At 55.6% G+C, this 16,139-nt stretch overlaps 1 protein-coding gene across 1 annotated transcript in view; it reads left to right on the top strand.

Moving 5' to 3' along the window:
* Positions 1 to 16,139, top strand: part of C14H4orf50 (chromosome 14 C4orf50 homolog) — a 59,751-nt gene that overhangs the window by 10,574 nt on the left and 33,038 nt on the right. The window contains exons 4-7 of the mRNA XM_072737804.1: positions 2,171 to 2,779; positions 10,287 to 10,416; positions 11,499 to 11,626; positions 12,192 to 14,645. Of these exons, the coding sequence (XP_072593905.1) occupies positions 2,171 to 2,779; positions 10,287 to 10,416; positions 11,499 to 11,626; positions 12,192 to 14,645 (3,321 nt within the window). The remainder of the gene's footprint in view (positions 1 to 2,170; positions 2,780 to 10,286; positions 10,417 to 11,498; positions 11,627 to 12,191; positions 14,646 to 16,139) is intronic.

Below are 16,139 nucleotides of genomic sequence, written 5' to 3'. Positions count from 1 at the left end.
ACACTTCGGGAATACTGCAGAGGCAGAAGTGACAGGCTTCCAGGACAACCGCGTGTGGCTCTCGGAGCCCCCCGCCATGCACCGTACAGCCCAGCAGCGACTGTCAAACTGCAGGTGGACTCCCGCTTGTGGTCCGTGTTGCAACCAGCATGTTTTAAAAACCGGAATGAACTAGGAAATAAGAAAGGGCATTATGTGTACAAGGAGTGCTGTTTGGTGAAGCTTCTGTTTCAGCGGTACCCGGTGCATGCGAGGGGGCACGGGGTGGAAGTGTGTTTCTCAGTGTGGGGAGCAGTCAAAACGGCTCGAAAGCCCTGACTGAGGCATGAACTGAGACAGACACGGAAAGATAAGGAGCTCGTTTAAATTGAAATTCATCTTTGAGGCGCCAGGGAGACATGCAAGTGGCATTTCCCCCTCTGCATGGAACGGCAGGGGCGGGAAGTCCAGTTCCGGTCCTCTGCTCCGCTAGCACGTCCTCGTCAGTGTCCCCGGGGGAGCTGTCACGTGAAATGCAGTGTGGTGTGTGCGATCCCGCCACAAACAATGTGATCTCTCCATGGAAACTACTTCACTCAAGATGTTTTGGGCCATTCCCTGTATCCATGCAGGATTTCCAAAGGGAATTAGCCACAGCCCTACAGTCACCTGTTCCCAGTGCACTGGGGAGACAGAGGATGAGGGTGCGAGCAGGGACAGTGCTGTCAGGGGGCTCAGAGGCACTGCGGGGCCAGCGGTCCTATGGGATACTATGGCCTCTTCTAGACACACGTCCTTATTAGCTTGTCATGTGATCTGTATGCCCTTGGGAAGATCTGTCAGGAAACCCCACTTCCAGATGGGGGGGCAGGAGTTCAGAGCGGTGGGGGTACTTGCTCAGGGTCCCTCCGTGACCACTTGACCCAGCTACAACCCCGAACCTCCCCCCAGTGATGACCGCATTTGGGAGCAAGTTTTGTAGGAGCGCACAGATGAGTTTCACACAGATGAGCGCTTTGTACCTGATATTTGCCGAAGGGCGGTTTTGCCCTGTCGTTGTCACCGTTCCCAGTTAAGCATTTGCATGCAAAATCACCTCATTTCTGTAGTGACCTGTGGTCATTCTGAGGGTTGATAGAGGCTGTCCAACCCAGGGGATGGAGCATTGCTGATTACGGGATGATTGGGAGCAGTTTTCTTCCCAGGGAATCAGAGTCCAGCTTCATCTGTTCCACGTCCCCCCAAAACAAGCTGTCAGCCAAAGCCTGCAGCGCCGCCCCCAGCTTCCCTTGTCCACACGTGCTCTGTGCTGTCTTCGGCAAGCTCTCCTGGCCGACAGCAGTGGCCGGCTGCCAGCAGTCACTGGTGGCTGCCAGAGAGCTTAACACGGAGGCAGTGCCACCCGTGTGCTTCAATTTATCCTGGAAATTGGGCCAGGACTCCCGTTTTCGCAGTGGCCCCGGTCTAGCTCGCAGCTCCAGGGCCGGTGCAGGGAGGGCTAGGCCCAAGAGCAGAGAGTTGTTTCTCCACACCTTGAGTCAGATACACAGAAGTTCGAGTCCTGGCCATGGTGACAAGTAGCACCATGATATTGTGTTAGAGGCTTCTGAGCGTCCCAAGGGGATAGTGACAGTACCTAGTGCTTGGAGGTATTCACAATAAGGAACAGCTGCCGAGCTGTGTCTCACGAGCCAGGAGCCAGGGCAGGCCGACTTCTGCAGGGCCAGGCCTTACCCCTTTAGCATTAGGGACATGGACAGATCGGGGAGGTCCTGGGTGGAAATGGGGAAGCTCAAGTGGGTCCGGGCGGCAGCCCTGTACACACTGGTGTGGAGGTACTCAGTATTGGAACCACTGGCGCCGCCCTCTCTGCCTGCAGCAGCTGATGCCCGAGCCTACCAGCGCAGTTTCCATCCAGGGCCCCAGGGAGCTCCTGGTGTGCGGGGCTCCTACTGGGGTGCAGCGAGGGAGGCACTCCTCCTCTGCAAAAGCTGCAGGGACACCAAAAAACCCTCAGTGATGAAATCAGTAATACTCGATGCAATAGTTTAATTTCTAAAACTAATGCACGAGAAAAGCAAACAACAAAACCCTGATGCCCCCAATGTGGAAGTTTAAAATAAAGACCTGAGAGCGACGGTGGTTGCCCGCGCGCCGCGTCCTGACGCCCTGCTCCACCGCCAACCCGCAGGTCCTGGAGAAGGAGCGCGCGGCCCGGCGGCAGCGGTGGCGGCTGCGGCGGCTGCGGGAGCGGCTGCGGCGCCGGGACGAGGCGCTGGGGCGGCAGGCGGAGGCCCTGGAGCGCTGCCGGCGGACGCAGCGGCGCCAGCTGGGCCTGGCGCGCGAGCAGGAGCGCGGCCTGCGGGAGCAGGTGCGGCGGCTGGAGCGGGACGTGCGGCGCCTGTGCCGGGCGGCTGGCCTCCTGCTGGCCGAGCTGGACGCCCCGGCCCCGGGCAGCCCCTGCCCTCCCGGCCCGGCCGGAGCCCGGGGCGTCTCCGGGGAGGCGGCGGAGCTGCGCGCCCTGCAGGCCGAGCGGGAGCGGGAGCGGGAGCGGGAGCGGGAGCGGGAGCGGGCCGAGGCGGCGCGCAGGCTGCGGGAGCAGCGCGACACCGAGCGCCGGCTCCGCGGGCAGCTGGAGGACCTGCGCTGCTGCATCTACGAGCTCAAGCTGTCGGAGATCGGCCTGCAGGGCCAGGTGGAGGACCTCGCCCAGCAAAACCAGAGCCTTCGCCAGGCGCTGGGGGCCCGGGCCCCGGGGGAGAGCGCGCGCAGCCCCGCCGCTGCTGGTCACTGCAGCCCGGTAAGTGGCCTCAAGCCAGGGCGCCAATGATGTTGCAATTCTCCTCTAACTTTATCCTGCAGCCATGTGTATGAGTCACCAGCTCCCTCATTCCCTAGTCTTCCTCTTCATCTACTCACCAACCCCACCAGCCCCATCCACCCATCCTGGTTCCAACAGTCACCCACCCTCCAAAATGCACAGCCAGTCGTACACCTTCACCCACCCGTCCTTCAGCACGGCCACCCCACTACCCATCGGTCCACCTTCTCATCCACCCATCCGCCTGTCCACCCATGTACCACCCACTTGATTGCGCATCCATCCGTCAACGTGTCTACCTACACTCCATCGTCTCATTCATCCTACCACCTGCTTGTCCATCCTTCCATCCAGCGACTCCACAGGGAGCCAACCAGCTACCCTTTATCCCCCATCATCTGTTCCCCCCTGTCCATCCATCTATCCAGCAGTTCATGAATCTGTGTGCCAGATGAGCCCCTTTGGGTGTGCACTATTATGTAACTGCCGTGTGCCCGTGAAGTCTTCCCAATCCATCCCTTCCTTCCAAAGGTGATGATGCTCTCCCACCTCCTGCACACCTCCTGCACAGCCTCTCCCACCTCCTGCACAGCTCCTGCACCACCTGCTAGTGGTATGAGGTGTGCATCTTCATTTCTCCTCCATTAGACTGTGAGCTCCTTGAGGGCAGGGTCTGGGTCTGATGTAGCCTCAGTCCCGCAGCAGCACACAGAAGGTCCCCGGGACTAGCAGTGGAAAACACAGGATTGGGTCCCTTTCTGGTTCTCTTATTTAGTAGCTGTGTGATCCTGGGCAAGTTTCTTAAGAACTGCAAACAAGGGCAGATTGCACATTTATTTATTCATTTGACTGACAGAAGAGTAAAAACTTAGTTTAGTATATTCCTGTCCTGTGCTCAGCACCCTCCTGAGAGTTTCCAAAGGCATGGTTTCATTTAATGCTCAGGAAGGCTGTGGGGTGGGTACGATTGGTATCCCCACCCCATGTATAGGGAAACTGAGGCTCAGAGAGGTAATGCATTGATCGATGGTCACACAGCTAGTAGGGAGCAGAACTGGAACTTGATCCAGATTTGATGGGAGTCCAAAGGGCTCTGTGTCTCCTGCACCAGCCCTGCCTCCCTGGAAAGAGTTAACTCAGCTCTTTTCAAAAGATGGAGATCCTGCTTCTCTCCACCAGGTCAATTTACATTTAAGGAAAAATCAGTGAGCCTCCTTACTCGAAGAAGACTACTTGTTAAACTAACAACAACAACAAACCCAAAGTTTTCTTTGGATAAATCTACTTCAAATTAACTAAAACTTTAAATGCTCTATATTTTCTCTCTGCTTAGATCATTTTAATAATGAGTTTCCCTGTGGCCATTTAAAACAAATTACTACTTTATGCTCTCGTCTCTTTTCTACATGTTCTGTTCATCCTTCCTCTGTTATATCCATCAGATAAAAGGAAACCAGTGTACATTTAATATTGGCACCTTATTGTAATTCTGAAAAATAAATCATCTATAGATGGAAATTGTCATTTATTGGGGCTGCCATAACGAAGGACCGTGAGCCGAGTGGTTTAAACAGGAGTTCTGGAACTTGGAAGTCCCAGGTCGAGGTGTGGGCAGGGTTGGTTCCCTCTGAGGCTGTGGGGAGGGTCTGTTGCAGCCCGTCTCCTGGGCCTTCTCGCTGTGTCTTCCCAGCACCTTCCCTGTCTGCATGTCTATCTCGGCACCCAAACATCCCCTTTTTATAAGGTCACGGATCACCCTAATGGACCTCATCGTAACTAAGTGCTTCCCGATTTCCAAATCAGGTCACATTCTGAGATACTGGAGATTAAGGCTTTAACTTACAAATTCGGGGGGACACCGTTCAGCCCATGACATGCGTTCCCCCTGGAGGAACAGTGGTGAAGACCTGTGAGGTGTGAGACTGCTGGTTCCTCTTCCTCGATGGCAGGAAGCTTTGCCAGCTTTGTGCGGGTGGATGTCGATGATCCCCAGCACCTACTAGAGCATCTTCGTGCTGGGCTCTGTTTCCCGTGCTCTCTATCACTCGTGTCGTGCACACACGATCTTCGGAGGGAGGCACTATTTTATCCTCATTTCACAGATGAGGAAGTGGAGGCACAGAGGGGCTCATGACCTGCCCCGGGTTGCATAGGTACTCAGTGGTGGGACAGGAGTTGTGCCCCCACGAGCTCCTGCATGCCATGCTCCGCTCCTCAGCACGGACTGCTCGGTGGCCTCGTAATCAGTATCTAACGGGCACCCAGTTGGTGCGGACGCTTGGCTTGGGCCTTAGCTCAGTACAGGGGATGCAAAGTGTCCAAGACAGACCCCCACCTGTGCAGGATGACAAATCATCTGAGTGAGGACCGTGGGGCTGAGGCAGGGGCCTGACAGTCTGTGGGGCACTGCTGGCGGTCCTGGCATTTAGGCCGGGGCCTGGACCCAGGGCCGCGGGGTGTGACAGTCTGCCAGGCTCTGTCTTACTCTCCAAGGGCAATGGCAACCCCAAAGTGGAGCATATAGGAGTCACAAAGGGCCATCTTGAGAGGAAGAAGTGCTCCTGAGAGGGCCCGCTGGGGAGATGTAAAGTGCCAGCCAGTTACCAGCTCGCAGGGGAGTGTAGCTAAGACCTAACATTTAAGTGCTGGAGCCTATTGATAACAAAACCGCCAGCCCCTCAGGGTCTTGGTGTAGAGTTGTATCAACTTCAGCGGACTGTGGTGGCGCATCTATGAAATTGTAGGCAGAGTTCTGGGGACATTGCATGGGGATGTGACTTCCCAAAGCCAGTGACGGTGTGTTTCCAAAGGGGCTGGGACCTGGAGGGCTGAAGAGCTACAGGCAGGTGTTCAGCGCCTTTCTCTGGATAACTGTGGTGACCCCCAAGTGATCTCCTTTTGTAAACCTCCCATCTGCTATTACCCTGGGATCAAGTTCAACCTCCTATGCGTGGCATTCAAGGCCTCTGCTGCTCTAGGCTGGGCTCCCTCCGCTGACCCTGCCCTGGCTACATTGAGCTCCCGCAAGCCCCCAAATACTCCAGACTTTTCTGTCCTGCAGCCTTCCCTGTGTCTAGAAACTTCTATTGCCTGCTCCCCTCAGCTACTTAATACACCCCTGCTACTCTCTCTCCATTGAGTGGGAATCCCATTGAGTGGGAATGCCGCTTCCTTTAAGACTTTCCTGATCTCATGCCAGCTTGTCCCCTCCTTGTGCCCCTGTGGTGGTATGCCCCGCCTCTGGAGGCCCTAATTCTTACTGTGCAGGGCCTGGCTGGTGTTTGTTCCTTGTCTGAGTCAACCCTAGGCTTTGGCCACATCCAGAAGCTCTGGGTAAGCTAGTGGCTCATTGGATAAGATACCTGGGAAGATATTTACTCCACTCTCCATGGCAAATGGAAACTTCTAGCAGGAGAGACAGCCTCACAATGGCAGTGCCAGGAGGGAGGCATAGAAATTGGGAAAGTAGGAGCAGTGTCTGGCCCCGCGAAAGCACACATCAGATAGAAAACCATTACAAGTCATCAGGGAGCCCCGCCCCCAACAACCCACTGTTACCCCTGATGTGCTCTGGGCGTCAAAGTGCGAGTTATGGTGATGTTAATCATCTAGGGAAGATGTTTTACTCACTTTGTATTTACTTCTCCAAACAGGATCTCCTCAGCTCTGGGAGGTAGCCAGGCAGGGATCCGCAGCCTTATACCCAACCCCACAGTCCAGAGGATGCACATGACCAGCCTGGGATCTCACACTTGCCAGTTTCCAGAGCAAATCACTTGGGACCCAGGTCCCAAGCAACGGGCCATAGCAAGGACAAACCCTGGCCTGGGGAGGTTTTTGGGGAGGAGGTTTCTGTTCAGGGCGTGGGTGAAAGAAAATTTAAAAGGACTGTGGTTTGCAAGACAAGAAAGGCCTATCCGCAGCTGCGTCTGCTTTTTAGGGAGTGTGCCCTGAGTACCTGCCATGCCCCAGGCACTGTGCGGGCACCGGGTCTGGAAAGACGACCCTGCTCCTTGAAAATTTAGAGGGGAGACAGACACAGGTGCAGACAGTGGAGACGGGGTCTGTAGACTGTGACAGCTGGGGACAGCACAGAGGCTGCAGCCTGGCCTAGAGGGAGGCTTGTGCAGGGAGGTGGCAAGTCACACAATTAAAAATGTCAGTGTCAGGCTGTCATGCCCCAGCAGAGATGGAGCTTGAGGCGACACCAGCCTCAGGAATGCTGGACCCTCCTCTCCTGGAGCCTCTCTGCGCTGGCAGTGCGTGTAGAGCGACCCCTGGTGACGGTTACAAGAATCGTTTCCTCGTTCCACAGTCCTAGGCGGCGCCCACCTTGCTCACTGCCCACATTCACCTGCGTGCAAAAGTGCCGATTGCACATTTGGTGCCCTGGCAGCAGCAAGCGAGGGCTTTCAAACACAGGTCTGGAATGCAAATTAATAATAATAATAATAATAATAATAATAATAATAAATAAAGCATAGCAAAGCCACGAACACATGAGTAATGTAAAAGGAAATAGGAATGGTGAGTGGTCTTGCACAAAGATATCAAATCTGTTGTTTACATAATAAGACAAATATCCGAGGCTTGAGATTCCATTCTATTCTGAAGAGTTGTCAGATATTACAAGCACCTCAGCACTGTGGATAGTTGGTGAAAATTGGAAACAATCTTAATGTTCAATAAGAAGGAGCTGCCTTGGTAAGTGAAGGCTTTCCTCATGTCAGAGGTTCTTAGGCGGCTGTGAAACGTAAACCGTTATAGAAGAATTTGTGGGGGGATAATCCTTTGATACCATCAGAGGAGAAATGCACAGAGCAAAAATGGACATTCTGTAGAAACAGACTTTTGGAAGGATTTAAATGTCTCTGTGTAGAAGAAAGCCCAGAAGGATATATTCTAACACATGGATCATGTTTGTGTCTGGATAGCTCTGTTTTCTTTCTTTCTTTCTTTCTTTCTTTCTTTCTTTCTTTCTTTCTTCTTTTTTTTTTGCTTGTTTTTTTCAAAATAGTTGCACATGAAAGCTAAAGTCCCGTCCAATTGGGGTTCCCTGCTCCCGTGAGTACCGAGGAGCAGGAAGGATTGACCAGACTGAGCAGAGAGGGGCGGGGAGGGGGAGAGAAAGTCAGATCGGGTTCAAGACCTGAGCTCTGGTTCTATGCTCTCATCCCGTGTGCTGTGTGGTCTTGGACAAGTCACTCTCCCACTCTGAGCAGTGATTTTGTCACTTGTGGAATGAAGCTGTGGCGGGGGTGGGTGGTGGTTAGGGGACAGCATCATCTTCTAGGAGGCCCCCTCCTCGCCCTCAAGTCACCTCCTGGAGGCAGGGGTGTGTGAGTTTGATCCATGGCGGTGTCCCCAGCCCCAGAGCAGGGCCTGGCACTCAGCTGATGCCCAGGAAGTATTTGTGGGGCCGCCCTGAAGTCAGCTCGGGTGTGGGAAGGAAATCCAAGCAGAATGGAATGTGCAGCAGCGCTGGCGTTCGGCGCTGGCCTCCCGGCTCTGCTTGGCCGGTTCCTTTCTCCTCCTTTCTGCCGCTCTCCTGCTGGCTCCCCCTGGAGTTCCTGTCTGTCTGTCTGTCTGTGTCTCTCTGTCTCTCTGTCTCTCTCTCTCTCTCTGTCTCTCTCACCTCTTTCCAGCCGTGACCTTCAGCCCCCCTGCTCAGGCGGGAGGCAGGTGGAGAAAGGCAAGAGGCGGCTGGGTGGCTGGGTGGCCCGGCACCCATGGTGCGATGCTGGTGCCCAGGCGCCCCTGGCTTCCGTTGCTTTGAGCTGAGGTCCTGCATCATGACTGTTAAAAGCCTCTGGGTGGTTCTAAGGTGCAGCCAGGGGTGGGAATCCTGGTCTGTGAGGATGCTGGATGTGCCATGAACCAGCCCACAGACAGCGGGAGGTCCCAAACTCAGAGTATGAGGGGGAGATGCTTGAGGAGGGAATGGACTTAACGTGGGGGCGGCCAGGGAAGGCCTTGCTGAGGCTGAGCCCAGAGGGGAGCAGGTCGGCTGGGCAGAGGAGCAGAAGGAGAGGCCGGCAGCAGGCTCTGGGGGTGTGGGGCTCTGACACAGGGCAGGAGCCGGGTGCCCTTAAGGAGCAGAATGAGGGGCGGTGGCGCTGGGCAGGGGTTTTCTCTTTCTGCACAGTGGGAAACAAGGAAAGTTGGAGACAAGACAATAGTCTGTTCCTATTTCTGTTTCAGGGGGATTGCTCTCATGCTGGGGGGGTGGTGGAAGGGAGGGGGCAGAGAGAGGTGCAGGCCACCCATACCCTTCCTAGGAAGACGTGGCAGCCAGGCAGAAGGAAGAGCATATGCGGAGGTGCAGAGGCAGGCGAGAACCAGGGTCAGGACGGGCAGGGAGGCTGCTGCTATGAGCAGAAACCAGAGTGAGGAGCATCGGGGGCACCCCTGACAGCTGGTGGATGGTCCTACTGCACCTGACCGCAACCCTGAACTCATCCTTACAAGGGAGACCCTGTAGGTGGGAGAGTGGGTGCCGGAGGAGGGGGGGCTCCCTGGCACTGTGAGCAGGATGTGGGGGGGCGAAGAGGGAGGCCCAGCTGGGAGTCCATGCAGGGCTCTGCTGAGAGCAGGTGAGGACCTGGGGGGCAGTGACAAAGGGACCGGCGTTATCTGTTCACTCGTGCTTCCCCTTCACCTAGAATAGCATCTGACACAGTCGGAGCCTAATAAGTGCTTGCTGAATAGGTGCTGAGCACCCATCTTTCTGCCAGTTCTGCCTATATGTATCTATCAAACATTTATTACACACCTACGGTGTGGCAGACTCAGGTGGGGGTGCAGACCAGGTGAAGCCAAGTTGACGGCTCAAAGGACTCGTGGTCTAGTGGGGGAGGCAGCGGGGGAAGCAAAAAGCATCCATCTGAACCTGGCTAGAAGTAGCGGGGGGACAGTGGAAAGCTGGAGGGGACTTATCCCCCCCCTTGTGGACGGGGCGGGCGGTGGGGGGTCAGAGCTGGGCTCTCTCTAAATACTGCCCTGCAGGGTGGGTGCTGGCTCGGGAAGCTCCTCCCTGCACACTCGGCTTGCCTTTTGGGAGAGGCTGAGGGGTGAGGGTGCTGCCCAGGGACACCTAGTTGCAGCATCTGGGACTTGTTGACAATTGAAGGACGGGTCCGCCCAGAGCCCCTGGGCAGGTGCCTGCCCCTGCTGTGTGGGACGCAGAGAAACCTTTTGCACGGGAAGGAGAGGGGCCTGGGAGACTTTGGTGCTGCTCGGGGAGTGGGGGGACAGAGGCATCTTGGCTGGCCAGACAAGCTCCTCTGCCGCACCTGGCTGTCTGCTAGCAGGAGGGGGTTTGGTCCGCGGGACCCGGAGCACAAGGCCAGGGGGGTGGGCCACGTGCCCTCTGCTCTCCTCAGCAGGGGCAGGGACCTGGCTCCCTGCTGGAGTCCCTGGGATGGCCTTGGAGGGACCCCTCCCACTGTGGGGACACTCACGGCTCTCCTCCTGTGTCTTCCTCAAGGTCACTCTGAGCCAAATCCAGGATGAACCACTGTCCCTGCCCAGGGAGGACGCACCGGATGCTCCCAAAAGGCAAGATCTGCAGGCCACCCTGGGCTCCACCGGCGCCCCTGGACCGAGAGGCTCAGCAGGTATGTGGGGTGCCTGTAGGATCGCCCGCTGATGGGCCAGCTCCCCTTGGATGTGCCAGTGTGTCCGGGGTTGGGGGGTTACTGCTCTACAGACAGGAAGCTGAAGCTCAGAGAGGTAGTGTTGCTTGCTTGATGTCACACAGCCAGAAGAGGTGGGATTAGAGTCTGCGATGTCCAGGACAACGTCCTTGACTTGGGCTCAACCAGACATTTAGGCTCACTCCTTCAGCCTTCAGGAGGGGGCCGGCTAGGCGACGCTGGTGCCAGCACCGGGCAGCAGGTGTCTCAGGAGGAGGGGTCTCAGGAGGAGGAGTCTTTGCAGGAGACCATGAAATGACTCTCCTATCGCCAGCCGACCACTTGACAGCTCAGATGTGAAATAGGTGCAAGGTCTGGGAGCTGCTAGGCTAAGGAGCCCCTTGTCCCTAATGGGGACCAATGTCTCTAATCACAGTCTCAGACTGGGCTTCTAAATGCCCTGCTGCAAAGCCACTGCACTTGGGGAGCCTCAAAGCCACCATGTCCCACTGTGGTTATTTGCAGTCTTCCAAGGCCAGATGGGGTTACAGATGAGGGGTTATTTATACCCAGGGGTGCTACTGACCCACACAGCTGCCATCCCCTTCATTCCTATTTCTGGGGAGCAGAGCTGGCAAATCAATGGTCAAATTTGTCCTCAGAGAAGAAGGAGGGGCCTGTCTGGTGGTGAAGCCGAGGCCCAGCTCCTTTATCTGCATGCCAGCCTTGTGGGGTTGGGAGCAGGGGATTATGACCCTGTGTGACCATGAGGGTGCCCGGGTTGATGGAGGTATCATGGGTTTTGTCACCTGCATGAGCTTCGTGGTCAGCCAAGGTGGCTTCCAGACCCAATCTGCTGCTTGTCAGCAGTCATTCCCATCTCCAAGCCTTGGTTTCCTTCCCCGGCAGGTGGTGGTGATCATCAGGCCACCTTTGGCTCAAAGGACTTGAGTCAGTGAGCAGCGCCAGGTCATCCCAAGAGCAGGTGGCTTAGTCGCTAGCGGCAGTTGTGACAAAACTGCTAGGAGGGTCTCTTTAACTGCTGGGGTCCTCTTGCCTCCCAGGCCAGCCCTCTGAGGGGTGCTGCTCCTGGGGCTGTGTTGGAGCAGGACAAGGCCCTTTGGTTGTGGTGCCAGGCCTGGAGACCAGAGACGGGTCCCTGGAAGACGTCACAGGATCTGACCATGGACGGGTGAGGCCAGAGGCTTTCTGCACGCCCAGGGTGCCAGCCAGGTCTGATCAGCCCTACTGCGTGTGGAAAGTGGGAGAAGGGGCTGCAGAAGTGTTTGGAAGGACATTCTAGAAATAACTGAGAAGGAGACTTGGGAAGACTGAATGTAACACCCTGAGACCTAGATGGGGAGTGGGCAGGTGGGGAGCCCACAACCGCATGTCCAGGCCCAGCTGTCCCATCACATATCTGTGCACACACAGATATGCAGAGGATATGAGAGGAGGGTGGGGGCACAGTAAAGGGGATACAATCAGTGCAGTGACATGGTCAGGGGGCTTCTTGAGGAAGTAATATCTGAGCGGAGATGTGAATGGATGGGGAGTGAGCCATGAAGGGATCTGGGGAAGGATATTCTGGGTAGAGGGAAGAGCAGGTGCAAAGGCCCTGGGGTGGTATCAGGCTCGGCATGTTGGGGAGGCCTATATGGCTGGGTGAGGGAGCATCAGGAGATGAGGTCAGAGAGGTGTGGGGCTAAGTGGAGGAAGGGGCTGCTTCATATCTTCTCTTCTGTTCCCGTCCTTAGCCGACTCCGGCTGAACCCAGCATGGATGAACAGGCTCTCCTCCTCATCTGTGGCTGCCCCTCCGGACAGTACAGGGACAGCTCACTCCTTCCCGTGGAGCTGGCCTGGATTTCAGAGCAGAGGCTAGCAGCCACCCAGGCCCAGGGATCCTTTCTCCTGGTGCAGACGTCCACACTCCCTCCCTGGGGGCCAGCCGGGGACCCGCATTCCCTGCTGCTGCCACTGCTGCTCCAAGAGACTTCGCCACAAGAATCCCAAATGGAGCAGGTGCTGGATGCCAGGCCGTCGCCTGCTCCCAGAGCCTTAGGACAACCCGGTCGAGATCGTCACTGGGAAAAGAGCCACAAAGCCTCACTCTGCCAGGAGTCCCCACAGACTTCAAGTCAGCGATTTCCCAGGAGAGGGCCCAGAGATCTAAAAGACCCTTGGAAGGAGGGAGGAGGACCAGAATGGAGAACCGAGGAGCAGGGGGTGAGGAAGGCTGCGGGCAGGAAGGAGGAAGACCTTGGTGGCAAGAGTAAGCTAAGTCAGGAAAGCGGAGAAAACCCGAGCTTGTGGGCTGGCGTTGGAGCCCCAGAGGGCGTGCTGATCGAGAACGGGGCTTTAGAAACCCAGGCCTCTGCCTCCTGCCCCGGGCCCGGGCCACAGTCCCCACTGCCTCTTCTGCAGGAGGAGGCCTCAATGTCAACTGAGGGACCCACAGCCCTGAGTGGGAGGGGGAGGGAGGGAGGGCTTTCATCAGAGGAGAAGGAGAAGGAGAAAGAGCACCCCACAGCCAGGGCCCTCGGTGCCCAGAGGCCGTCTCCAGCAGGTGCTCAGCTCCTTGCAGGGCCGGCCAAGGAAGAAACTCTTGTGTGGTCTGGAAATGCTCTGCATCTGCAAGAGGAAAGCCCTGGGGATGAAGGCCAAGAAGAGAAGGAGGAGGAGGCATGGCCTCTAGAAGGGTACAGTCTGGGCCACAGTGACATCCCGGAGGAGCCTGCTCCCATGGAATGTGCAGGCCGCGATACACTCTTCCCAGCAGCAGAGGGAGGTCTGACACTGTCCCCCAGATTGGCCTTTTCACCCAAGGGGACCGAGCCCATCAGTAGCCCCTGGGTGCTGAGCAAAGGATCTGGCGGTTCTGAGCTCAGAATAGATGAATTTGAAAAGGAGATGGAAGCTTGTTTCCAGCAACTCTCCATCCTGGAGCTTGGGGGCGGGGGACCGTGGCAGCAAGCCTCCAGGCTGGCGGGAGAGAGCAGGAGCGTGGCTCTGAAATGGCACGGCTGCCAGGGGAACGCTTACTCCCTGCAGGGTTTGGACAACCAGGGCTTGGAGATGTGTTTGGCCAGGGAAGTCAAACCCGGGGAGACTAGAGCAGGGGGTAGACCAGGAGAGATGGAGGCCGTGGGAGCCAGCGCGGGCCTTCCAGGGATGGTGACCGATTTGGATCACGTGAGTCCAGGCCCAGAGTGGCCCTCGGAGCTGGGCCGGAACCAGGCACCGAGAGCCTTTGAGAGACAGAGGAGGAGGTTTCATCAGCTCATTTCTGGACTGAAGAAAGAGAGAAGCCAATTTTTACATGACAACGCTGAGCTTCGGGCGGACCGAGAGAGATGCCATAGAAAACTGTGCGTCCTCGAAGAAGAGAGGGACAGGAATGTGACAAGGATAGCCACACTCGAACGGGAAAACAGCATGCTGTTAGGGGACATCACTGACTTTAAGGGGGAGCTCGACCAAAGTTGGCGGGTCATCTCTGACCTGGAAGACTGCAATGTGAAAAGTTACGGCAAGATTTCTGAGCTCGAAGAGGAGAACGAGAAGCTGAAAGGGCACCTGGCCCAGCTCCAGAAAGCCGCACTGGAGAGCGTCAGAAAATCCAAAGGTGTGATGGAGCACGTCACGCTGGAAAACCGGGAGCTCAAGGCGCTGATCTCGGAGCTCGGGGTCAGCCAGGAAGAGCTGATGAAGGGCGTGGTGCTGGGGATAGAAGACTCGGTCCGGGCCTTCAGGGGGGAACATGCCCACCTTCTGCGCAGGGTCTGTGTCCTGGAGACGGAGGTCGCGTTGGGGGTGAGCACAGCCGTGGGGCACTCGGTAGGAGCAGAGGAGGGTCTGCAGGGGGAAGGCAAGATGCTCGGGGACAAGGGGAACGCTGTGGAGAGGGGGGTGCAGGTGACTCCACTTTCCGGGCAATTGACTGCAAGAGCCCACGGGCCGCCCTTGGTGGCGAAATCAGGTGTGGCCGGCCGGTGGATGGGGCCTGCCTTAGGCACGGAGAATTCCAGATACGATGCCAACTGTGCAGCTCCATCCTTGGTCTGGGGAAGTGCCGAAGTGTCCTGTGCCCCGCACGGAAGCATCAGTGGAGCAGGAGCAAAGGAAGCACATTTGGGAGAGGAGGAGAAGAGACCACGGTGCCCTACAGACCCAGGGCGAGCTCCGAGGGCCCTGAGCCATGGCCCCCAGGTAGGCTCATCACACAGAGCGGCTTACTCGGCATCTCGCTAGCTTTCTAGAGTGCTGACCACCCGCTTTCCTCCTTCCTCCGGCAGCCCTTGGAGGAGGTCCCTCATCATCCCCACTAAGTAAGAGGCAGTCATGTGGCAGGAGGGAGGGGGCTGGCACGGCCACCTGGGCCGTCCCTTCCTGCCCACAACCTGAGATGCAAACCTGCCCCTCCTCTTAGCCTGTTCCCATGGGTATCAGGTGGGACTACGGTCCGGGTGGTGTTGATGCTGCAAGATCAGAGCTCGTGTTTTCAGATCCAGGGGTTTATCAAGCAGTCCAGGTCCTAATTCTGCGCATTGCATCTCTCTCTCTCTCTCTCTCTCACTCTCTCCGCCCCCTTTGAAAGATATTACTGACATGTAACATTGTATAAGCCTAAGGTGTACCACGTGTTGACTTGGCACATTTATGTATTTCAATATGATGACACCGTAGGTTGGCCAACACCTCAATTAAACTCCACATTGGGTCTCGAAAGGGACAATGGAAAGAGCAAGGACCTTAGGATGTAATGGGAGGTCGAAGCCAGCTCTGCACTTAGCACATCTGTGATTTGGCCAAGACACGGGGTTTCCTGCGTCACTGTCACACGTGTGGAGGGTACCCGATGTTCAGGAATCCCAGGATGAAATGTTCGTGATATTCTCACGGGGTCTTGCATGTCTGAAAGACATTTAGAGTCCTTTGTATCCACTCATGTTTATTCTTTCCCTCTCCCAGGTAGCAATTTTATCAATCGCTTCAGAGGATCTCTTTGGGTTTTGTCAATTTTCCTCATTGTATGTCTGTATTTTATTTCCCTGGATTCTGTTTATACCTTCATTGTTCGCTTTCTTTCACTCACTTTTTGGTTGGCTGTCCTTTTTTCTTGCTTCTCGTGTTGGAAGCTTAAATCATTGATGTTGAGCTGTTCTTCTTTTGTGATCTGTGCACTCCCATCTACGCATTTCTCTCTGAGCAGTTTCAACTACGTCCCGCACATTTTGATGTGTTGTGCTTTTATGTCCGTTCACTTCAAAGGACTTTCCAGTTTCCATTTGTGTGTCTCTCCTTGCCCATGGGTTACGTGGAAGTGTGTTGCTGAATTTCCAAGCACCTGCCAAATTTTGTAGTTCTAGTTTTGTTTCTGATTTGTAGTTTTATTTCACTGTTGTCAGAAAACGTATACTATGCTATTTTAATTTTTTTTAAATGTGAGATTTGTTCTATTGACCAGGTTATGGTCTATTTGGGTAAATATCCTGCAGGTCCTTGTAAAGAATAAATAGTTGGCCGTTGTTGAGTATGGGGATTGGGCCAAGCTGGTTAATTGTGCCGATCAGATCTTCTGTATCTTTACCAACAGGCCATCTATTCACGTTGTTCTTTACCCAGATATGTTTACAATCTCTGAGTGTGCATTTGTGTATTTCTTCTTTTGGTTATGTTACTTTTGATTCATGTATCTGGAAG

The sequence above is a fragment of the Vulpes vulpes genome, chromosome 14 (assembly GCF_048418805.1).
Source record: "Vulpes vulpes isolate BD-2025 chromosome 14, VulVul3, whole genome shotgun sequence".
Lineage (NCBI taxonomy): Eukaryota > Metazoa > Chordata > Mammalia > Carnivora > Canidae > Vulpes > Vulpes vulpes.
The sequence above is the reverse complement of the archived record's forward strand: the minus strand, read 5'-3'. Positions and strand labels throughout refer to the sequence as shown.